Source organism: Scyliorhinus canicula, chromosome 3 (assembly GCF_902713615.1).
Source record: "Scyliorhinus canicula chromosome 3, sScyCan1.1, whole genome shotgun sequence".
Lineage (NCBI taxonomy): Eukaryota > Metazoa > Chordata > Chondrichthyes > Carcharhiniformes > Scyliorhinidae > Scyliorhinus > Scyliorhinus canicula.
This window is the reverse complement of record NC_052148.1, coordinates 181673442-181698796: the sequence shown is the minus strand read 5'-3', so window position 1 is coordinate 181698796 and position 25355 is coordinate 181673442. Positions and strand designations below refer to the sequence as shown.

The 25355-nt window shown below is 46.4% G+C and overlaps 1 protein-coding gene across 2 annotated transcripts in view; it reads left to right on the top strand.

The window, feature by feature from the left end:
- Positions 1 to 9758: 9758 nt before the first annotated feature.
- myoz2b (myozenin 2b) overlaps positions 9759 to 25355 on the top strand; it is a 59214-nt gene continuing 43617 nt past the window's right edge. For both annotated transcript variants that reach the window (XM_038791850.1, XM_038791851.1), the window contains exons 1-3: positions 9759 to 9947; positions 10556 to 10659; positions 23744 to 23910. In XM_038791850.1, the coding sequence (XP_038647778.1) occupies positions 10584 to 10659; positions 23744 to 23910 (243 nt within the window). In that variant the 5' untranslated portion in view covers positions 9759 to 9947; positions 10556 to 10583. The remainder of the gene's footprint in view (positions 9948 to 10555; positions 10660 to 23743; positions 23911 to 25355) is intronic.

Below are 25355 nucleotides of genomic sequence, written 5' to 3'. Positions count from 1 at the left end.
CTATCCACCTTCCATTCCTGCACTATATTCCAGTAGCCTCCCCCCCCCCCCCCCCCGCAATAACTCGTGGATATCCAAATCTGAAATGGCACCCAACATCCACTTCGTAAACGCCGCAACATCCCAGTTGGGGCTAAATACGCTTGCCAGTGCCCCTGTCACTATCAGGGGGATGGGAACCTAAATTGTAGTCCCTGTGTACAGGATGTTGAGAGTAGTGAGGTCAGGGATAGGGTTAAAAGTTCTAAAGAGGGCACCGGCAAGCAAGATGCTGGTTTGAAGTGTGTCTACTTCAACGCCAGGAGCATCCGGAATAAGGTGGGTGAGCTTGCAGCATGGGTTGGTACCTGGGATCTCGATGTTGTGGCGATTTTGGAGACATGGGTAGAGCAGGGACAGGAATGGTTGTTGCAGGTTCCAGGATTTAGATGTTTCTGTAAGAACAGAGAAGATGGCAAAAGAGGGGGGGGGGGGGGGGGGGGGGGGGGGGGGGGGGTGTGGCATTGTTAATCAAGGAAAATATTACGGCAGCAGAAAGGATGTTTGAGGACTCGTCTACTGAGGTAGTATGGGCCGAGGTTAGGAACAAGAGAGCAGAGGTCACCCTGTTGGGAGTTGTCTATAGACCTCCGAATAGTTCCAGAGATGTAGTGGAAAGGATAGCAAAGATGATTCTCGACAGGAGCGAGAGTAACAGGGTAGTTGTTATGGAGGACTTTAACTTTCCAAATATTGACTGGAAATACTATAGTTCGAGTACTATAGATGGGTCAGTTTTTGTGCAGTGTGTGCAGGAAGGTTTTCTGACACAGTATGTAGACAGGCCAACAAGGGGCGAGGCCACATTGGATTTGGTACTGGATAATGAACCCGGCCAGGTGTTAGATTGAGATGTAGGTGAGCACTTTGGTGATAGTGATCACAATTCGGTTATGTTTACTTTAGCGATGGGCAGGGATAGGTATATACCGCAAGGCAAGAATTTTAGCTGGGGGAAAGGCAATTATGATGCTATTTGGCAAGATTTAGGATGTATAGGATGGGGAAGGAAACTGCAGGAGATGGGTACAATCGAAATGTGGAGCTTTTTTAAGGAACAGCTACTGCGTGTCCTTGATAAGTATATACCTGTCAGGCAGGGAGGAAGTTGTCGAGCAAGGGAACCGTGGTTTACTAAGGAAGTTAACGCACTTGTCAAGAGGAAGAAGAAGGCTTATGTTAGGATGAGACATGAAGGCTCAGTTAGGGCACTTGAGAGTTACAAGTTAGCCAGGAAGGACCTAAAGGGAGAGTTAAGAAGAGCGAGGAGAGGACACGAAAAGTCGTTGGCGGTTAGGATCAAGGAAAACCCTAAGGCTTTCTATAGGTATATCAGGAACAAAAGAATGACTAGAGTAAGATTAGGGCCAATCAAGGATAGTGGTGGAAAGTTGTGTGTGGAATCAGAGGAGATAGGGGAAGCGTTAAATGGATATTTTTCGTCAGTGTTTACACTGGAGAAAGACAATGTTGTCGAGGAGAATACTCAGGCTAGATGGGATTGAGGTTCACAAGGAGGAGGTGTTAGCAATTTTGGAAAGTGTAAAAATAGATAAGTCCCCTGGGCCAGATGGGATTTATCCTAGGATTCTCTGGGAAGCCAGGGAGGAGATTGCAGAGCCTTTGTCCTTGATCTTTATGTCGTCTTTGTCGACAGGAATAATGCCGGAAGACTGGAGGATAGCAAATGTTGTCCCCTTGTTCAAGAAGGGGAGTAGAGACAACCCTGGTAATTATAGACCTGTGAGCCTTACTTCGGTTGTGGGTAAAATGTTGGAAAAGGTTATAAGAGATAGGGTTTATAATCATCTTGAAAAGAACAAGTTGATTAGTGATACTCAACATGGTTTTGTGAAGGGTAGGTCATGCCTCACAAACCTTATTGAGTTTTTTGAGAAGGTGACCAAACAGGTGGATGAGGGTAAAGCGGTTGATGTGGTGTATATGGATTTCAGTAAGGCGTTTGATAAGGTTCCCCACGGTAAGCTATTGCAGAAAATACGGAAGTATGGGATTGAAGGTGATTTAGCGGTTTGGATCAGTAATTGGCTAGCTGAAAGAAGACAGAGGGTGGTGGTTGATGGCAAATGTTCGTCCTGGAGTTTAGTTACTAGTGGTGTACCGCAAGGATCTGTTTTGGGGCCACTGCTGTTTGTCATTTTTATAAATGACCTGGAAGAGGGTGTAGAAGGATGGGTTAGTAAATTTGCAGATGACACGAAGGTCGGTGGAGTTGTGGATAGTGCTGAAGGATGTTATAGGATATAGAGGGACATAGATAAGCTGCAGAGCTGGCTGAGAGGTGGCAGATGGAGTTTAATGCGGAAAAGTGTGAGGTGGTTCACTTTGGAAGGAGTAACAGGAATGCAGAGTACTGGGCTAATGGCAAGATTCTTGGTAGTGTAGATGAACAGAGAGATCTCGGTATCCAGGTACATAAATCCCTGAAAGTTGCCACCCAGGTTAATAGGGCTGTTAAGAAGGCATATGGTGTGCTAGCCTTTATCAGTAGGGGGATTGAGTTTCGGAGCCACAAGGTCATGCTGCAGCTGTACAAAACTCTGGTGCGGCCGCACCTGGAGTACTGCGTGCAGTTCTGGTCGCCACATTATAGGAGGGATGTGGAAGCTTTGGAAAGGGTTCAGAGGAGATTTACTAGGATTTTGCCTGGTATGGAGGGAAGGTCTTACGAGAAAAAGCTCAGGGACTTGAGGATGTTTTCGTTAGAGAGGAGAAGGCTGAGAGGTGACTTAATAGAGGCATATAAGATAGTCAGAGGGTTAGATAGGGTGGACAGTGAGAGTCTTTTTCTCAGATGGTGATGACCAACACGAGGGGACATAGCTTTAAATTGAGGGGTGGTAGATATAGGACAGATGTGAGAGGCAGTTTCTTTACTCAGAGAGTAGTAGGGGTGTGGAACGCCCTGCCTGCAACAGTAGTAGACTCGCCAAATCTAAGGGCATTTAAGTGGTCACTGGTAGACATATGGATGAAAATGCAATAGTGTAGGTCAGATAGGCTTCAGATGGTTTCACAGGTCGGCGCAACATCGAGGGCCGAAGGGCCCGTACTGCGCTGTAATGTTCTATGTTTCTATGTTCTATCACGTACCTGCTCCTCTGATCCACAATCACATTCTCCATCTGAAACCTCATCCTCTTGCCCACCAATATTGCTTCCCCCCCCCCCCCCCCCCGCCTCACGAGTCCTGCTATCGAATCCCAAGAGGCAAACCTGCCTCACCCAACCCTTCCTCAGCCTCACCTGATCTTTCACCCTCAGATGGGGCTCCTGCAACATCATCACGTTGGCCTTTAAGCTCTTTAAGTGTGTAAAAACCGTCGATCTCTTCACATCCTCACGTTCCACGTCACCATTCTGGTCAGGGGACTCTCACCCGTCCTGTCCCTTTGTTACCGTAGAAACCTTACCCCCCCCCCCCCCCCCTCCCGAAATACCCCATCCACTTCCTCTTCAAAACACCTCTTCCAGTATCGATCCCCTCTCCCACGTTTCTCACCTCCCAGGTCCATCAAAACCTGTTTGACCAGGTTCCACCGACCGCGGCCCCTTCCCCCACTACACTCCCGTTCACTAGCTAACCTTCACTTGCTAATGTGGAGGCCCCTGCCCAGGCCCCCGCCTCTAAACCCCTTCCCCATGACCCAGTCGCTGAAAACAAAGACAGACAAAGTCAGTGTAAAAACCTTGCCCCAGAAAACCGCCATAGCCCCAAAGACCAATATAATTGTAACCAACCGTAGGCTAGAACAAAGGTAAACGACCCTTTCCCATTCAACCAACTCAAAAACTCAGCTGTTCCCCCCCACAAATACAGAACAATAACAACCCGAAATGTGAGTAAAGGCTAAGCACAGTCCCCAATTCCTCAGTCCAAGTCCCAATTCCAGTCCCATCCCTCATTTCAGTCCCAGTCCTTTGGCCTTTACAAACGCCCCCGCAGTCTCCACTGTCTAAAAGTAGAAGTCTCTCGAATTGTAGGTCGCCTTCAACTTCGCCAGGTAGACCATGCTAAACCGCACGCCGTTTCTGTAAAGTGCCGCCTTCGCCCATCCGATGGCCGCCAACCTTCTCGCCAGCTCCACCGTCAAGTCTTGGTGTATTAGAATACCAACTCCTTCCCACCTCACCTCCTGCCTTTGCTTTGCCCAACTTCGGACTTTCTCCTTGATGTAAAACTTGTGAAACACATTATGACCGACCTTAGCGGCTCGTTTGCTTTTGACATGGGCCTAAATGACCGATGAGCCCTGTCTAGCTCATTTTGATAGAGTTCTTCCCCCTCCCCCAACAACTCTTCCGGCATCTTCATGAAGTACTCAGTCGGCCTCCACCCCCTCAGACAGGCCCACAATTCGTAAATTCTGCCGCATTGATCAGTTCTCAGGACCTCCACCTTGGCACTGAGTCCTTTGTTGGCCTCCACCACCCTCCGCAGCTCCTCACCCATCGAGGTGACCGGGTCACTGTGCTGCAACAGAATTTCCTCCACCCCCTTCAATTTCTCTCCTTGCTCTGGTACCTCAGCCGATGCCTTCAACAATGGCGCCTTCACCGGAGCCTTCACCGGAGCAATCGCCTCCTCCAACCATTCCTTCATCACATCCATTATCTTCTTTCACAGCACTTCCATATACTTAGCGAACTGCCTCTCGAATTTTCCAGACATCACCTCGGTCAGAGTTTCCACTGTGAGGAAGTTTCCTAGTGTCATGCGTTCATTGAATACTTCCTTGTCAAATTACTACTTCTAAATTGCATCACCTCATATGTTTCAGGGTTAAATTCCATCTGCCACTTATCAGCCCATTTGACCATCCCACCTATATCTTCCTGTCACCCAAGATGCTCAACCTCACTGTTACCTACCTAGCCACAGCCCTGAAAGGATCCAAGGGATAAGAGGTGGTGACTTTGGCAGCCACTAGTGAAGCATAGCCACCAGGTCCACTTAGCAGCCATTTTGTTTCACAGGTTGAAAATATCTCCCGAGCCTCCTGAAACACTGATGTTCCAACACATTGAAGAACCTCATGTCTTTCCTGAAGACCCTGTGTTCCTGGTATGGCCTTCTGTTAACTGCACTTATTTGCTTATTCCCTCCATCCTGAAAGTCCTTCAGGAGCAGGTTGTCGCTCTGCCTGTTCCTGTAAGTGCTGGTTATGTTGATCCTCATCAGAGGTCCAAATAATACAGCCTCAGAAGCATCCATGCTGACTTGATATATCAGTGCACCAAAATGTTGATCAGACCTACTGTGGTGAATCACAGTAGCGTAATTCACACTGTATTACACATGTTGTACTATGTCTCTGTAAGCTTGGCACACGAGCAGTTGCGCTGCTCTGCCACTAGGGGGAGATGCACTGGGAGTGTACGGGAGTTTGTATTGGGCTCCACCCTTGGCTCCACCCACGGCTGCTCCCCCTAACCAGAAGTATAAAGGTTGATGCTGAGAGCCTGCCTGCCAGTTCATCTGGAGTTCATCTTGTCACAGGCAGGCTCTGTTGTAAGACGATTGTTCACGTCTAACCATGTGTCGCGTGAATTGATGGTCTCATCAATTTAATCGTCTTAAGAAACAGTAAGGAATGACCATGGAATCAGCCCTCAAGCCTAATCGACTGGAATTCGACCCGCAGGATGCAGAGGTGAAAGAAATCTCTTTGCATTGGCTCCGATGTTTTAAGGCCTACCTGGCTGAAGCAAGCACCCCAGAAACGACGGAGGAGCAGAAACTCAGCCTACTGCACGCAAGGGTGAGCCATCGTATATCTGCTCAGCTAAACTGTACCGGCTCATATACAGAGGCCCTGGCCCTACTCAATAGAGTGTACGTGAGGCCCGTCAATGAGGTCTACGCGCGCCACATTTTTACTACTCGCCGCCAGCGCCCGACAGAATTGCTAGAAGAATTCCTCAGAAACTTAAAAGTCTTATCCCGGGACTGTAATTATCAGGCTGCAGAACCTAGAGAACTTGCTGTCCGCGATGTCTTTGTTGCAGGCCTTAGATCGAATTATGTGCGGCAGCGACTGCTGGAGAAGGGGGCCCTAAATTTAGAAGATACTGTTGAACTCGCTACAACTATGGAGGTCTAATTTCATAGCCTCACCTTGGTTCCTGCTGACTGCGCGACCCCGTCATGGGCCCTCGACCAGCGACTCCCCCAGGCCTGCGCCGCGCGGCCACCCAGCCACCATGCTGCCCCAGCCTGTCACTTTTGGCTCGCTCAAGGCCGAGCCGCCTTCCCTTTTTGCGAACCTCACCCCGGATTGCAAACCCGTCGCCACCAGGAGCAGACGGTACAGTGCCCAGGACCGAGCCTTCATTAGGGTCGGAAGTCCAGCGGTTACTGAAGAAAGGCAATATCGAGACTAGCAACAGCCCCTGGAGAGCTCAAGTAGTGGTTGTAAAGACCGGGGAGAAGCGTAGGATGGTCATCGATTATAGTCAGACCATCAACAGGTATACGCAGCTTGACGCGTACCCCCTCCCCCGCATATCTGATTTGGTCAATCAGATTGCACAATACAAGGTCTTTTCCATGGTGGATCTCAAGTCCGCCTACCACCAGCTCCCCATCCGCCCTAGCAACCGCAAATACACTGAATTCGAAGCAGATGGGTGGCTCTACCACTTCCTAAGGGTTCCCTTCGGTGTCACAAATGGAGTCTTGGTCTTCCAACGGAAGATGCACCGAATGGTTGACTGGTACAGTTTGCGGGCCACGTTTCCGTACCTTGATAACGTCACCATCTGCAGCCATGACCAGCAGGACCACGACACCAACCTCTGTAAATTCCTCTATACCACAAAAATCCTTAACCTAACTTACAACAAGGACAAATGTGTGTTCAGCACCGACCATCTAGCCATCCTCAGCTACGTAGTGCATAATGGAGTTATAGGCCCAGATCCCGAACGCATGCGCCCCCTCATCGAGTTGCCCCTCCCCCACTGCTCCAAGGCCCTGAAACGATGCCTAGGATTTTTTTCCTATTATGCCAAGTGGGTCCCCAATTATGCGGACAAGGCCCGCCCACTAATCCAATCCACGGGTTTTCCCCTGTCGGCAGAGGCCTGCCAGGCCGTCAGCCGCATCAAAGCGGACATTGCAAAGGCCACGATGCACAGAAAGCGCACCTGATAAAGGCTTCCCGTCCCTTTGAAAGCCTCAGTGTGGACTCCCCTCCACCGACTGCAACATGTAATTCCTGAATGTGATTGACGAGTACTGCCCGTTCCCATTGGCCATCCCCTGCCCTAACATGATCGCAGCCACCGTCATAAAAGCCCTCCACAGTATCTTTACCCTGTTCGGTTTCCCCGCCTACATACGTAGCGATAGGGGGTCCTCCTTTATGAGCGACGAAATGCGTCAATTCCTGCTCAGCAAGGGCATTGCCTCGAGCAGGACGACCAGTTACAACCCTCGGGGGAACGGACCGGTAGAGAGGGAGAATGGAACGGTCTGGAACACCGTCCAACTGGCCCTACGGTCCAGGAATCTCCCGGTCTCCAGCTGGCAGGAGGGCCTTCCTGATGCTCTCCTCTCCATCTAATCACTGCTGTGTACCACGACCAACCAAACACCTCACAAACATCTCCTTGTCTTCCCTAGGAGGTCCTCCTCCGGGACCTCGCTCCCGACTTGGCTGGCAGCTCCTGGACCCATCCTGCTCCGCAAACATGTGCGGGCACACAAGTCGGACCCATTGGTCGAGAGGGTCCATCTCCTTCACGCCAACCTTCAATACGCCTTTGTGGCGTACACCGACGGCCGACAGGATACGGTCTACCTTTGGGACATGGCGCCCGCTGGATCCCAACCCACAGCCCCACCACCACCCCCCCCTTCCTCCCACCAGGGCACCCCACAGCCGCCCCCTTCCCAGGTGGATCGGTCCTCCTACTGGTCCCATCCAGGGGTGATGAAACTGCCGAAGAAGCCGAAGCCATGCTCCCGGAGTCACGGATGCCCGAGCCGGCGCCTGCATCATCACCGAAGCTACGATGATTGCAGAGGACGACCAGGGCCCCGATTGACTAATTGCTTCATTCGGATTGTAAATAAATACTGTAAATAGTTGTGACATGTAACGAGGAAAAACACTTTGCTAATGTATACGGGGTACCACCATAACCTCAACCTCTACCACTGTATAACGCAAGACCACCACCCCGCCTGACTCTTTTCTTTAACAGGGGTGAATGTGGTATTCGGTGTTAGGGGTATTACGGTACCCTGGACAATGCTGTAAGACCATTGGTGTGGGAGGTACCTGAGTATAAGAGCCCATGTCTCCCCAGCAGCTGCAGGGCTGGTTTAGCACACAGCTAAATCGCTGGCTTGAAAGCAGACCAATGCAGGCCAGCAGCACGGTTCAATTTCCGTACCAGCCTCCCAGAACAGGTGCCGGAATGTGGCGACTAGGGGCTTTTCACAGTAACTTCATTGAAGCCTACTTGTGACAATAAGCGATTTTCATTTAATTTCATTTTCATTTCTGTATCTGCGCTGCTGGGGGAAACATCTAGTACAATAAAGCCTTCAATTGTCATCCAATCCTGCTTCTGGAGTCATTGATCGAGTCATTGATCGAGTGGTTCTAACCTCATGCCTGCTCCCAGATCCATAAGCGCCTGCATATTGACATTCAGCCCTCAATGTCTAAGCTTCTGGCCCCTTTCAACACAGTTTCCAACTTTATTTCAGTTTCTCAAGAATCTGCATGTCATTCTAGCCCATTTTGACCCATGGTGCCAGAATGCTTCGATTTGGACCAATGTTCCACAATGGCATGCACCACTGAATGTTACATCCCTCTTTGAAGGTGAGTTCAATTTTATCCATATTCCTGAAGTAAACTTTGCTAAGTCATTTATTGTATCCCAGTTAGATATCCTATTTGTGGCAACAAACATGCATCTCATTCAACAAACTGTACTGGAGGAACCATAAGGATTAAAAAACAAATGGCAATTCTAATTAATAGCATGGGCTCAAGATGTCAGTAATTTCCCCATTACATTGACAGTGCACCACAGGCAAACAACCCTCGATGTTATACACAACAGTGTGCAGTGATTATTATCCAGAATGTTATTATTGATATGAAAATCATATTGTACAAATCAATTCTAAAAATATAATTTGTAAAGCCGTTTTTAAAATCTAGCTCATCAGATTTATCATTAAGTTCAGCATTATTTCACCAAAGGATATATTTCGAATTGGAATTTTTTTGCACAGTAGATTCTCACACCAAGTCAATCTAAAGAAAAAAATAACTGCTTTAATTTTGCAACTTGTCATGCTTCATTTTTGCAATTAGGTGATGTGAAAATGTGCATCAGTTTAATTTTTGCAACTGAACATTGAACACAAACTGCAAATTCAAGCCCCATGTGAATAGTTTTGGATTTATAATAATACATGTGTCAACCAGTTATTAATATCTTTCTAAATTAAGTAATGAAAGTGCATAATTTAGTTGTTTGATAGATTCATCTTTTTTTCAGAAGTTAATTAAATGTGTTTTTTTTTTTACATAGAGTCTTGCACAATTTGGGTTTGAGACATCAGTCCAGATAACTATTTCACTATGTGTCCTCTATCTACAACCTTCTATTGAGTAGAATGAAGTGGCTGAATTGCTGAGCACTAAATATAGCCTTTTGATGTAGAGTTCATGCCAGTCCTCGAGACCAGTTAATCTTGAGTGTTGCGGGGTGTGTGCAGACCACGGCAGATGTGATCCTGGAAAGACCTGTCCCTTGCTGAGCAAAGGGAGACATCTCTAACCATTTCACTGGAAAACGACTGGAGGAGATTACATTTAATTTCAGTTTTCTTAAAGGATCTGCATCATTTAACACGGGTAACCTTATTTGTTCATGAAAGTGTCTAGAAAATCTATTGTTTAATGGTGGAAGCCATGAGAAAATATTGCTATTTACATTCAAGACATGTCAAAATGATGTGTTAATTTTCTTAATCAAAGTATAGTTTGATACAAAGTAACAATCCAAAAATATTTTATATTCAAATTTTCTCTATTATTCTCAATGTTTTGTCTGGTGGATGATGTACATAGATGTAACATTAGCAAATGTTTAATATTAGTATTGAAATATTATAAACAAAGATACAAAGACTTCATTAAGTTTTAAATTTAAAATAATTGACACGCCGAAGGAAACAGCATGTGTAAAATGGGTTAAATGTATATTTCCCTCTGGTAATTTTCCATTTAAAAACTTTTGAGTATAGTTTGGAGAATATTTGGTAAAGACTTATTTTATTTTCTCAGTAATTCCTGATAATACATTATATTGAAGTCCAAATGGTTTGACATTATGCCCGAGTTTTTAAGATAATTTAAATTTATTAAGACAATATTGCCAGTCAAGGTAACTTATGATCTTTGACACTGAAGAACTAAGTGGTTAGATTTTCATATATTAATGTGTGCTCTGCTTATTACAGTTTTCAACTGTAAGGAAAAGTGTACACAATGCAATCACACAGCACCCTCACAAAGGAATTAAAGCAACAAGCATCAGCCATTGTAAAAGAAATCCAAGGAAATGGTAGGATGCTGTTACATTTCTAAAGTCATCCTGATAACTGAAAGGCTTTAAAATGCTACCCAGTCTATTATCAAATGTAGCATGTGTGTGTATGTATTTTACCAAAAATAATTTAATGGAATAGCTTTACTGACTATGGTAAGTAATCCTTTTGTCATTACCACTGTCCTTTGAAAGTTATTTTTGGTTCGAACAACTGTGTGTAGCTGTAGAGTGCTGAGATCTTTGACAGCTGACGTACACTCTCAATATACAGCCCTTCTGACCTATGTTCGGAATTAGATCAGTAACAGCCTCATTTACAAAAGACATTTCCTTCAGGGTGTGGGGCTATGTGCCCATAAAGTTACCTTGAAATGGCCACCAATCAAATCAGAAAGCTTTCACTGTTTGCATCGTCAGTGCCTCAGTAATCACGTAGTCATACAGAATGCCTTATCTCATTTCACAACAGGTTAAAGTCACACAAAATTCTGCTTATAAATATGCAGTTCAGTTCAATTCAATTATATTGCTCATTTGGAAATTCATTGCAGGTACATTGTTTGTTGAATAGAAATCACATGAATTTTTAAATTTCAAGGTGAGTTGATGTCACCAACAACACTGGGCTGAATTTGAGTGAACCAACATTCCGAAGTTTTGTGGTGGTGCAAACACAGGTTTGGTGCTCCTAAGTGTTTCTTCACAAGATAGGGGGAGAATATCAAAGGGAGAAAACAGCACAATCTGTGCCCTTTTAACTGTAGGATGTACATTGACAGGGGAAGCCAAAGCACTGGGGAACAGTTTTAAATAGTTCATCTAAATCCAAAGCAAGCCTATATAATTCCTTCACTTTCAGTTTAATTCTGATGCTGACACACAATCCTGGAAAATTTCTGCTTTCCTGGGATGACCAGATTTTTAGGTTTTCGCCTTCAACATTGTGGAGTTGAAACAAATATTAGCATTACAGGAATAAATACAAGGGGCTACAATAGCCGAACGTATCTTATTCCACATGTGTCCAAATAGTTAAACGCATGCAAAATGGTGTACCCTAACACAGTTAAAATTAAATTCAAATTCTTGCAATTTTAATTTTAATCCACCTCAGGCAGATAGGGTAAAAGGTGGTGGATGTTAAGGATCCAAGGTAATAACAGCTTGAGCACTCTCAACCAGTGTTGAATTGATGGAAGTCCATAGTACAAAAGTTCCTTTATATTTGGTATAGTTCAACCTAATTCTTCAGTTACAATCAGATAATTATAAATGTAGGCAATGTGGTAAATTGAATTATAATCATTGCACAATGGAAGATACCTTTCTGAGACTGAATTTCAGATATTTGATTAGGCTAATGTATAGAGAATTCTATATTTCATCTCACCCAGGCAGTATATGGCTAAGAATTAAGCACAGACAATTAATCTTCAATTAATTGGCATTTGTACCTCTCACCTCTGAGAACACAATTGGTGTTATGTTGCAACTTGCTGTTTGTCCATAATACCAGTGTTGTGGTCATTATAGAAATTATATGACTTTTACCCCATAGTGCTTTTACAATATATGCTAAAAATGAATGGTTGCTCCGGCAGATATATAACAGAAAATTCTGGAACGACTCAGCATCTATGAAGGAGAGAAATTGAGTTAATAGGCTGAATTATATGCTGAAGACAGACTCCCTGTACCCCAGTATAAATGTCAAGTGCGAGCCACCTCCAATGGCCAGCTCACATTTTAAATGTTGTGGCTGATGGGCCTTTAATTATTTTGAGGTGAAAATTCCACCCCTTTCCAGGGGGGCTCAAAGAGCTGCTGGCCAATCAGAGGTCAGTAAGAAGTCTTACAACACCAGGTTAAAGTCCAACAGGTTTGTTTCAAACACTAGCTTTCGGAGAATTGCTCCTTCCTCAGGTGAATCAGAGGTCAGCAGCTCTGCAGTACCAGCAGCACCCTCAGGGGTGGTGGCCACTGCTGGTACTGTAACTAAGATTGACCTCCAGGCAGCCTCTGGGAAGGTAGGTGAGGGGGGGGGGGGGGAGGGGGGGTCAGGGGCTATGATCGATAGGTTAGAGGGGGATCCGGTGACTGAAGGAAAATTTGTATTGGGACCTGAAAAAGGGAAACACTTCTCCCCTTCATTGGCTAATAACCACAGGAACAAACTGGCCAATTAAGTCTGAGCAGGGGCAGGATAATGTACTTAGGTGAACATCAATTGCCCACTTGACAACATCAATTGGGATGTGGGTGAGTGGCCCACAAAATCATGGTGGGCCCACCGCCAATGGCATGGCACCTGATTTTACCAGCACTCCACCTGTTTCCTGCCAGTAGAATCCAGTCTAATGTTTTCAGCTGTTGCACTTTCACTTATAACAGATGATTGATCATTGTTTTACATTTTTGGTAACAAGTTGAAAACATACCTTCAACATTCAAATTTTTAAAAGAACTTTTCTTGTATCTGTCAGCTCTGTCATCTGCATTGTGATTGTTGAATCTGTTCATTCTTGTCCTCATTAGTTAAATGTGTACATTTCTGTATTTTCCAATTGTTCATTTTCTACTCTTATTATTCGCCAATAATATTATTCAAACTCTTTATCCCAATTTCAATTTTCTCTCCGAAAAATAATTATCTGATATAAGGCAATCTCTCTATAGGGTGAGGTTGGATTGGGACACCATTAAACATACACTTGATCTAAGACATTCACACACTGTTGTAAATCATTCTTACATGTATTCCTTTCCACCAGGACCCAACTTCTGTTCAAATTTGAATTAAACATTGTTTTAATTTAATTTTCGTTTTTTAATCTCTCAAAACAAGTCTTGTTTCATGCACATCCCTACAACGACTATGAGCTGTCTTCCATCCTCTTCCTAGAACTCTTATGCTTAATGATCCTGTTGCCTTCTCCTCAGTCTGCAAGCAATGCTGAAGAAAACCCACTTTCTTCAATAAAGATTTTAGAATGGGAGCCCAGATAGACCAAAGAAACATGAGCTAACTTATGAGAAAGCAATGCATCAAAATTATTGTAAGGATACTTGAAGGCGTTTAAATTTCAGATATGACAATTCTGGAACGTAGGAGTCAATCAAGTTGCCAGACTCTCAACATTGAGGTGTCTACCATTGAATAGTTATCTAAACTTTAATTCTGTGTAATTTAATACAAAAAACAAAAAGAAATTTGACAGATTTAGTTTGTATTAACTAATGATATTATTGCCAGCACCCTATATAAAAAAAACAACAGATTCCACTATCTGAACGTGCTGCACACAGCTGTTGCTGAAAATTTAAGTTACAAACATCCGTCAGTAATTTAATCACATTGTCCCACACTATTAAATGTCAACCCTGATTATTTGAGTGTGACATGATGTGTTGGAAGTCAAACCCATAAATAGACTACAATTTTTTATCCTCTCAATTGCATTTCCTTTTTCATGCCTGGCGGCATGGTGGTACAGTGGTTAGCACTGCTGCCTCCCAGCACCGAGCTCAGTGACTTTGTGTGTGGACTTTACATGTATTCCCCCTGATTGTGTGGGTTTCCTCTGGGTGCTCAAGCTTCCTCCAAAAAGTCTAAAGATGCGCAGGTTAGGTCGATACCCTAAGTATCCAAAGATTAGGTGGGGTTATGGGAAAGGGCAGGGGAGTGCGCCTAGGTAGGGTATTCTTTCAGAGGGTCGGTGGAGACTCAATGGATCACATGACCTCCACCTGTACTGTAGTGATTCTATGTTCAGCAAGTACTGCTGCCTCTCACCATTGTTACTTATCGACAGCACAAGTGTTTTACCTTTTTAAAGTTACTTGCCACTTGGCAAGCGGAACACTTTTTTAGAACCCATTTAAACTAATTTCTTAGTAAAACCTTTAACCTGGAGAAACAATGGGCGCGATTCTCCCAAAAGGGAACAAGGTTTGCTAGCAAGCGCATTTAGCCGCGTGTTTCCCATCACTGGCTGTGCCAAGAAACACATGGCTTATTCAACACAACTCGCATTGAATAAGGGGCCTAAATGGGGGACGCACGGCCATAGCCCCATTTTGTACAGTGGGGAGCTCCACTCACCGGAACTCCCCAGTGTAGTGAGAGATTAGGATGCCATTTTTAAATGACGTCCCAATCTCCGAGGCTCACAAAACAATCCCCGACCTCCTCCTCCTCCTCTCCCCCAGCCTGAACAAACTATGGCAACCAGGTGCCCAAGTAGCCAGGTGCCCAAGTAGCACCACTAGTGCCAGGGCATCACCCTGACCAAAGGGCATGCAGCTGCGGGCCTCCAATCCCTAGGGAGACCCCCACGAGTGCCGTTCTGTCTGGTCCCTGTTTTTGGGGACCAGTTTTTGTTTTCCAAAATTATACTTTATTCATAAAAAACTCTAATAAACATTACAGAACATTTTGAATTGTTATGACTGTACATTTCCCTCAAAGTTACATATTCACTTTATTTTCTTGCATTCAATTGGGATGGCATTCCACACATTTCCCTGTTTACTTTATAATTCTTTCTTAAGTATTTACATAGTCATGTTTCTTTCAATGCTTTTGTACATTGGAGTGTTAATGACCCAGACCAAGGGGTTTTACATGGTTATCAGCCCCCCGGTGTACATTTGCTGGAAGACATTACACAGTGGCCTTTCCCCATTGCGCCTTGGTGGCAGCTGCCCCAAGCTTGAGTGCGTCCCTCAGCACGTAGTCCTGGACCTTGGAATGTGCCAGTCTGCAACATTCGGTCAGGGGACAATTCTTTGCACTGGAAGATCAGCAAGTTTCGGGCAGACCAAAGAGTGTCTATCACCGAGTTGATGACCTTCCAGTAGCAGTTGATGTTTACCTCGGTGTGTCTCCCCGGAAACAGTCCATAGAGCACAGACTCCTGTGTCACAGAGCTGCTCAGGATGAACCTGACAATACCACCGCATCTCTCTTCAGACCTTCTTTGCAAAGGCACATTCCACAAGGAGGTGAGTGACTGTTTCATCTGCCCTGCAGCCACTCCAAGGGCAGCGTGCGATGGTGCAGAGCCTTCGGGTGTACATGAAGAATCTGACGGGGAAGGCCCTTCTCACCACCAGCCAAGTTGGATCTTGGTGCTTGTTTGACAGTTCTGGTGATGAGGCATTCTGCCAGATGACTCTGACAGTCTGCTCAGGGAACCAACCAACATCCTCCACAGTCTCCTTTTCCCTGAGGGCCTCGAGGACGTTACGTGCTGACCACTGCTTGTGGTCAAAGGTGTTTTTCTGAAAAACAATTTCCACGAGGGACAGGTGATACGGCATGGTACAACAACTTGGAGCGTTCCGCGGCAATGAGGCCAGGCCCATCCTTCATAACACTGGGGACAGGTAGAACCTCAGTATGTAGTGGCACATGGTGTTTGCATACCGGGGGTCCATGCACAGATTGATGCAGCTGCACACAAAGTTGGCCATCAGGATGAGGGAGACGTTGGGTACGTTTCTCCCTCCCTTTATCCAGTGATTTGTACATGGTGTCCCTTCGGACACCGTCCATCTTGGATCTCCAGATGAATTTTTTTTTTTTTATAAATGTTTTTATTCAGTTTTCATATTTTATATTGAACAAATTACAAATTGTTAGGAGAGAGAAAAAAAAACAAACACGCAAAAATTAACATACATATTTACAGGTAAGCATCTTCGTAGTAGTAACTGCGCCCCCCCCCCCCCCCCCCTCAACATGTTTATTTAGTTTGGTTTTGGGCCTTAGCTAGCCATCGAACCCCCGTACCGAACCTGTAGCCCCCCCCCCCCCCTCCCGCTACCTTCCCCCGACTATTCTTCCTCTTGTACATTGGCCACAAATAGGTCCCGGAACAGTTGCATGAATGGCTCCCACGTTCTGTGGAAGCCGCCGTCCGACCCTCAGATGGCAAATTTGATTTTCTCCATTTGGAGAGATTCCGAGAGGTCGGACAGCCAGTCCGCAGCTCTGGGCGGTGCTGCTGACCGCCAGCCAAACAGGATTCTACGGCGGGCGATCAGGGAGGCAAAGGCAAGGGCGTCCGCCCTCCTCCCCAGGAATAGATCTGGCTGTTCTGAAACCCCGAAGACCGCCACTATCGGGCATGGCTCCACCCTCACTCCCACCACTTTGGACATAACCTCGAAGAAGGCTGTCCAGTACTCCACGAGTCTGGGGCAAGACCAGAACATGTGGGCGTGGTTGGCCGGGCCTCTTTGGCACCGTTCACATCTGTCTTCCACCTCCGGGAAGAACCTACTCATACGGGTTCTTGTTAAGTGGGCTCTATGTACCACTTTTAGTTGCGTCAGGCTGAGCCTTGCGCATGTGGAGGTGGAGTTGACCCTATGCAGTGCTTCGCTCCAGAGTCCCCACCCTATCTCCATCCCCAGGTCGTCCTCCCATTTCCTTCTTGTTGCGTCCAGTACGGTGTCGTCCCTATCTACCAGTCGGTCATACATGTCACTACAGTTCCCTTTCTCTAGGATACTTGCGTCCAGTAGGTCTTCCAGTAGTGTCTGTCGTGGCGGTTGTGGGTACATCCTTGTCTCCTTTCGTAGGAAGTTTTTGAGCTGCAGGTACCGTAGCTCGTTCCCCCCAGCTAGCTGAAATTTCTCTGTCAGTTCGTCCAGTGTTGCGATCCTGTCGTCCGTGTATAGGTCCCTGACTGTCAGTGTCCCCCCGTCCTACCTCCACCTTTTGAAGGTGGCGTCAGTCAGTGCTGGTGTGAACCTATGGTTGTTGCAGATGGGAGCCCTGTTCGACATTTTGGTCAGGCCAAGTTGCTGCCGCAGTTGGTTCCAGGATTGGAGGGTGGCTGTCACCACTGGGCTGCTGGAGTGTTTTTTGGGTGGGGATGGGAGTGCTGCCGTGGCGAGGGCCCGGAGGGCGGTTCCCATGCAGGAGGCCTCCTCCGCACGCACCCACTCAGCTTCTGGCTCCTGGATCCATCCCCTTACTCGCTCGGCTGTTGCTGCCCAGTGGTAGAATTGTAGATTCGGGAGGGCTAGCCCTCCCCTGGTTTTTGTTTTTTGTAAGACCTTCTTTGGGATCCTAGCATTTTTACCCCCCCATACGAACGCCATGATGAGTTTGTCCAGCGCTTTGAAAAAGGCCTTGGGGATGTAGATCGGAATGGATCTAAACAGGAAGAGGAACCTGGGCAGTACGTTCATTTTGATCGTCTGAACTCTCCCCGCGAGGGAGAGCGGGAGTGTGTTCCATCTTTGCAGGTCCTTTTTAACTTCCTCCGTCAGGCTGGTGAGGTTCCATTTGTGGATCCCTTTCCAGTCATGGGCTATTTGGATCCCCAGGTAGCGGAATTTATGTCGGGCTTGTTTGAACGGCAGCCCCTTTAGTGCTGCCCCCCCCCCCCCCCCCCCCCCCCCCCCCCATCTTTCATGATGATTCCGTCCATGCTGCTTTGTGGGTCCGAGATGTAGAGGAGCAGGTAATCTGCATAGAGTGAGACTCTGTGCTCTCTACCTCCCCTTCGGATCCCCCTCCAATTTTTTGCTGCCCTGAGCGCGATTGCTAGCGGTTCAATTGCTAGTGCGAACAGCAGCGGGGACAGTGGGCATCCTTGTCTGGTGCCCCTGTGCAGCTGGAAGTATTGGGAGTTGGTATTGTTGGTCTGTACACTCGCCATGGGAGCGTTGTACAGGAGCTTTACCCAAGCGGTGAACCCTGTTCCTCCAGATGAATTTAAAGATGGCTCTGGTGACTGCTGTGGCGTAAGGTTGGATGATGGGCCAGACCTGCGCCATACAGCAACACATAGGACCAGTGCTGAACGGAGCTCGCCCGAAGTCTCCCAGGCAAAGAGGATGAATCCCAAAGCCTCAGGTACCGTGGGAATCTGCACGTTAGAATGAGGCTAGCTATCTCGCTCTAATATGCAGATTTGTCAAAAATTGATCCCGCCCACAGTGAGCGGGATTTACATTGCAACATCTCGTTGGTCTCGCAAGGCGCGACGAGCCGGGTAGATCCCGGGAGTGGGGTCTCCCGGCTTTCAGCGACCCCACTGCACCGCGGTGAACAGCTAGATTGCGCCCAAGGAATCCTAAAAAGAAACAAAATATAGACACAGGACTGGTACATAAAATGAGCTAATCAGAGATCAAGGAACATCTATAACAGCCGATAAAGAACTTATAGAAAAAATAAAGCCGAATAAAAAAATGAAGGGTGGAACAATTAGAGATGGAAGGATAAACTCACTATTTGTAAGCTGATGAGTAAATCATCCTTTTTTTCAATCCTGGATCAAGCAACTCAGAAGAGTAGGTAGGAATGGGCCTTGTGATATTCAATATCCTCTTTCCGTGGATTTGCTTGAAGAGCTATTCTTCAGGTGACAAAAGAGGAATTTATACCACATTTAAAGTATCAAATCGGAATCAAATAAATACATGATTAGGCACCTGACTAACAATTGTGTTAACTAAAAGTTGTAGGAAAAAGGCTGGACTAGTCTTTAATTTTCTAATTTATAGATAAACAAATGTCTCAAGCTTCCTCAATCATCTCATATTGGTCGCAAAGCCCAGCTAGTACTTACTGGTACCACATGGCTCTGCCAGCCAGCATGTCACATGAATACCATTTCTGTCCACAACTTTGAAGACACAGCAGTACAGTATTGAGGATAGAAAGGACTTAGGATTGTGATAGGCATATTTTTGGCTATTGTTTTTACAAATCTACACCTAAACCATATTACTAGCAGGATAACAAAACTGCAGATTTACTTCCAAAAGTGGATCTCCATTGTAATCCAATATTTTTCCAAATCCTGAAACACCCATCTTGCAGTCTGACTTGCAAATATTGTTTTAAACTTTGAATTACTGAGTATATGATCTGTTAGCAGTCTACTAAGTTATGTGGCTGATAACTATGTGACTGGTATAGAACATAGAACACACAGTGCAGAAGGAGGCCATTTGGCCCATAGTCTGCCCCAACCCACTTAAGCTCTCACTTCCACCCTATCCCCGTAACCCAATAACCCTCCTAACCTTTTTTGGTCACCAAGGGCAATTTATCATGGCCAGTTCACCTAACCTGCACGTCTTTAGACTGTGGGAGGAAACCGGAGCAACCGGGGGAAACCCATGCAGACACGGGGAGAACGTGCAAACTCCGCACAGACAGTGACCCAGCAGGGAATCGAACCTGGGATCCTGGCGCTGTGAAGCCACAGTGCTATCCACTTGTGCTACCAGTATGCCTCAGGCATTAAAAATCTCAAAATAAAAGCATTTGAAACTTTTAATGTCAGAACTTTTATGTAATAATTAGAGATCTCGTACAGTACTAATAAGTCTGTCAGTTCCTGCAACTTTGATTGCAAAATCAAACAATAAGTTCTCGATCTTCACTCCTGGGTCAGGTGTGCAGAGGTTTTTTTTGATTGTATTTTATTACAAACTTACTCAAACAGTTACAAAGTATAAAAAATCCGGAGAACATATTCCCCCACCACACAATTATACAGTTTGTACAATTTTTCCCCCCATTTTCACCCTCCTCCACCCTGTCCCCTCACCCCCTCCCCGCCCCCCATGATGAACAACTCCAACATGCCCATGAACATCCCCCACCTTGCCTCAAAGCCCTCCGCTAAACCCCTCAATTCGTATTTGATCTTTTCCAGTCGGAGAAAATCGTATACATCTCCCTGCCAGACCACCAGTGGCATTGCCGACCGCCATTTCAATAAGATCCTTCCCTGGGCAATCAGAGAGGTGAAGGCCACAACCTCAGCCTTGCTCCTCTCCATCAGCTCCGACTTCTCTGATATCCTCGCCACCGAAGGGTCTGGCGCAACCTCCTCCTCCACGATCCTCATTAGTGCTGCAATCACTATTTCTTTAGCTTATTGCACACCCAAAACATGTGTGTGCTTTGCTGGTCCACGCCAGCATTCTCGCATTCGTCTGCTACTCCCTGGAAGAACCCACTCATTCTTGCCCGAATCATATGCGCCCTATGTACCACCTTGAAATGTATCAGGCACATTTACCCTGTGCAGCGTCTCACTCCACATCCCCAATTTATCTCCCCTCCTAACTCCTCCTCCCACTTCTCCTTATTCTTCATCACCTGCTCGCCTTCCTGCTCTTCCCACCACCAATATATGTCGCCAATCCTGCCTTCCCCTTCCACATCTGGAAGCAGCAGTTGCTCCAACAGGCATACTTCGGTAGCTTAGGAACGCTTTCCAAACTTTCCGCGTGAAGCCCCTTACCTGCAAGTATCTAAACTCACTTTCTCTTGAGAGCTCTAACCTCTCCTTCAGTTCCTCTATACCAGCAAACATTTCTTCCAGGTACAGATCCCTCACCCTAACCAGCCCCACTTCTCTCTACTTCCTATACATATCGTCTGTCCCCACCGGTTCAAATCCATGGTTTTCGCACAGAGACTTTAACACCAACATCCCCATTATCCTAAAATGCCTCCTCAACTGGTTATCGGCCTTCACTGTAGATTTCACTACTGGGCTCTCCGTATATTTCCTTGGCATCAGTGGCAACGCCGCTGTCACCATAGCCCTCAGGCTGGACACCTACAAGATTCTTCCTCCATCCTAACTCATTCTGCTCCCTCTCCTTCTCACCCCACCTCACCTACTCTACATTCGGCGCCCAATAATAATGCAGCAGGTTTAGGTGCGCAGAGTTGGGACATTTTCTGACTCTGCAAACTCAACTAGGGAAAAAGAGGCCTGGAAAGTCAGGTTTTCATTCTGAGGGAACACGCTGGATTAAAAGTTTGGCTCACTATCCCTGGAATGATTGCAGAGGCAGTCGGGAAAGGAGGAGGAATGGTTGGAAGGCCTGCCCTGGTGTCCTGGCACTTTGTTGAAAAATTCGCTCCAGCCCTCACCTCTCACACCCCCTCACTCGCACACCCACTCCCCAGGCCACATCCCTGCCAACCTATGTCATTTTATTCCCCTCTCCCCATCCTGAATGGACCCCATAGCTCCCATACCATCCTAGCCTCATTACACACCCCATATGGCTGTTCATACCTCCAATGACACCTTCTACCTTCTCCCAAGGTTGATCATACTCCGTATGTCAAACTATACCTACACCAGACCATAAGCCACCCACATGGCCACACTTTGCCAGCCTATGCTTCTCTATCACCCTCCTGGTCCCTCATATCTCCTATGTCAACCCTTGCCCCCACTCATCTCCATCATCTTTATAGCCTCTACACCAACTTAGTACCAACACATGCCAACACGTCCAACCACCACCTCCATGCCATTTCATATAATATCCACCATAGATAAACCTCAAGAGCTCTGCAGATAAAAACCTTGCATTTATTTATGACATCACTCTTTATCGAAACTCTTATTGATAAAAAAATCAATACATTGATAATCTTTCAACTAATTTCCTTTGAAAACGAACATTTCTATTCTATAATCACTTGGAGCTGTCATTGAGGCTATTTATTTAACAGGTATCCCACAGTGATGTAAATCAGTCATGCAGCACAAATCCTAAAATGACAAGCTTCGGTCCTAGATAATATGAAATGGCAAGCACGGAATTTTTTTAACTCAACTTAAAAAAAAAATTAAATCATTTCTGATGAGTTCTGACGAGCTTTGGTTTCAGTGAGCTTTAACAGTTCTTTTACATTTTTGACATCTTGGAAATCCTATGATAGTTTTGATATTTATTTGACAGAGTTGACAGTGATTTGACAGCTTGATAATTATTTGACAGCTTTGAAAGTTCCAATGAGTTTATGCATTTTTTATGCACAATCATGTGTACTCTTCACAATCATAAAGGACACCTAACCTCCCCCAAAGGGGTACCTCTCCTAAAGGGTGCCTTGCCTCTCACAAAGGGCAACTGGACTCTCCCAAATCTATCCCAGGACCATATCCACAAGGTACGCTGGCTATCCAAATGAATCCGCTGATATGTGTTCTCACCTGCTGTAATCTGCACACTTTGGATTTTAGACATCTGCCTCACCAAGATCACGCATCAGTGGGAGGCAGCTGCATATTTCAGTGCACAATGGATATGCAGTTTAGAACTCACCTGCATTTCCCCTACTCCCCATGGCAAAACTTGCAGAGGCCGGAAAATAGCCGCAACCGGTGCCACGCCGCCCTGACAGAGGTGCGGAGAATCGGCGTCATTTGTGCCGGCGCGTTTGGCGCGGTGCGGTCATGGGCCACTGTACGTTTCGGGGCTGGCGATTCTCCAGCCCAGATAGGCCAAGCGGCCACGCGGAAAATGCAGAGTCCCACCAGCGCCGTCCATACCTGGTCGCTGCCGGCGGGAACTCTGCACAAAGGGTCGGGGGGCGGCCTGTTGGGGGGGGGGGGGGGGGGGGGGAGGAGGGCGGCTCCATCCCCGGGGCGGGCCTCCGATGGGGTCTGGCCCGTGATCGGGGCCCACCAATTGGCGGGTTGGCCTTTTTCCGCCCAGGGCCTACTTTGTTGCGCGTCCGGCCCCAGAACCCCCATGCCATGTTGCGTCGGGGCCAAAGCTTTGAGTAAGGCCACCACGCATGCGCGGGTTGGTGCATCGCCACTGCGCATGCGTGGGTTGGCGCCGCCCGCAGTGCACGCCAGGAAGTAAGGCTGGAGCGGCGTGAACCGCTCCAGCGCTGTTTGGCCCCCTGTGGGTGACAGAATCGGTACTGCCCGCACCCGTTTCGAGCTGACGTGAAATGCGACGGCGTTCACGACGGCGCGGACACTCTGTTCCGCGATCGGAGAATCGCGCCCCATATTTGAGAGTAGGACTTTGCACTGAGGCTTCTGTCAATATTTGTGCAGACAGACAGCCTCTCTGTCTGTGTGAAAATTCAGCCCAAATGTGATGAATCTATAAATGTCTGCCTTTGATATCTTTTATAAAACATATCACCATACCCACTGAAACCGAGCACAATATATCATGCAAATAATGATCTCCTTATCAATCTTCCAAGAGATGAAGCACAAGAGTAACGTTCCGTATTTTCAACTTTGTTCCAGGAAAAGATTTCTGTTCACTAATCTGTGCTATTTTTCAGAATTAGATATGGACTATGGAAAAAAGATCAGCGTTCCCAAAGATATAATGTTGGAAGAGCTTTCTCTCCTTTCCAACAGAGGTGCCAGATTGTTTAAAAAGCGGCAAAGGAGATCTGACAAATACACATTTGAGGGATACCAGAACTCAGTGAATTCGCAAATAAACGTAGGTATTCACACAAAATCTCCTATGGTTATATTGTCAATATTAGATTAACTGGAATCAAATTTGCTGATTTAAAAAAAAAACACCTAGCTCAGTGCCTCTGTTGATAATTTTTGCATGGTGTTTGAATTCTGGTAAATTTATGATTCAAGTGTAACAGCCCTGCAAACAGCACTAGCACAGAACATCGCGCACCACAGGCAAGAGACAACTTCATGTGCAGTATTTGTGGCCAACTCTGTCTCTCCAGAATTGGCTTGTTCAGCCATCAAATGAAGAGCAGCAGATCCTCCCATCTGACTTCATCAAAATTCTGAGGTTGCATTCCCATCATGTCTTGCAAACAGAAGAGTGGCAAACACCAATCACGTATTTGAAAATGGACCATGGGGCTTTATTAATAATGATGAAATATGTTCACTTTCATTCTGTTATCTCTGCCATTTCAAAACTGGGCCCAATTCAGCCCCATTTGATAATTTTGCTCATAAAAATATGCTGAATTAGTCTTGGGTTTAAATTCACCAGTCTCAGGAATAGGTATAGACTGAACATATACTCAGTCACAAAGAAAACAGTTCCTCAGGCCTCAGGGTCTTGTGCAACGCCCAACCATCTTAAGCTGCTTCATCAATGAGTTTCCTTCCATCACAAGGCCAGAAGTGGGATGTTCGCTGATGATCGCACAATGTTCTGCACCATTCGCAACTCCTCAGACACTGAAGCAGTCCATGTCCAAATAGAGAAAGACCTGGACAATATGCAGGCTTGGCTGACAAATAGTAAGCAACATTTGTGCCACACATGTGCTAGGCAATGATCATCTCCGCCAAGAGAGAATCCAACCAACCTCCCTTGATGTTTAATGACTTTACCAAGACTAATTCAGCATATTTTTATGAGCAAAATTATCAAATGGGGCTGAATTGGGCCCAGTTTTGAAATGGCAGAGATAACATAATGACTTTATCATTGCTAAATCCCCCTAGGGATTACCATTGACCAGAAACTGAACTGGACTAACCCTATAAATACTGTAGGCGGAATATTACCATATTTTTTCAGTGTCAGACGCAGACTGAAAACCAACGTGTAGCTTTCCAGCTGCACAGTCCAGTTTTCTCTCCAGACCTTGAGCCTATCTGAGTAAAAAAATTAGTGGTCGTGGTTTATGCCATCACTCTGGCGGGGTGTGGCCTGGGAGAGCCAGCACTCGGCCCCGCAGAGATTGCGATGTCATCTTTAAAGGGTGTCCTGGTCAGTACTGAAGTGAAACTCTTCACCGTTGCCATGGAGGTAGCAGGGGCTCCTCCCAACACCCCAGGATGATCAAAGGTCTCTCCACCGCACCACAGGAGTGTTACCAGCATTTCCTCCCCTCAGTGCCTGCTCCTCCCCCGTACCTGCAAGTTCCCTCTCTCAGCCCGATCTCTACCATCCCCACC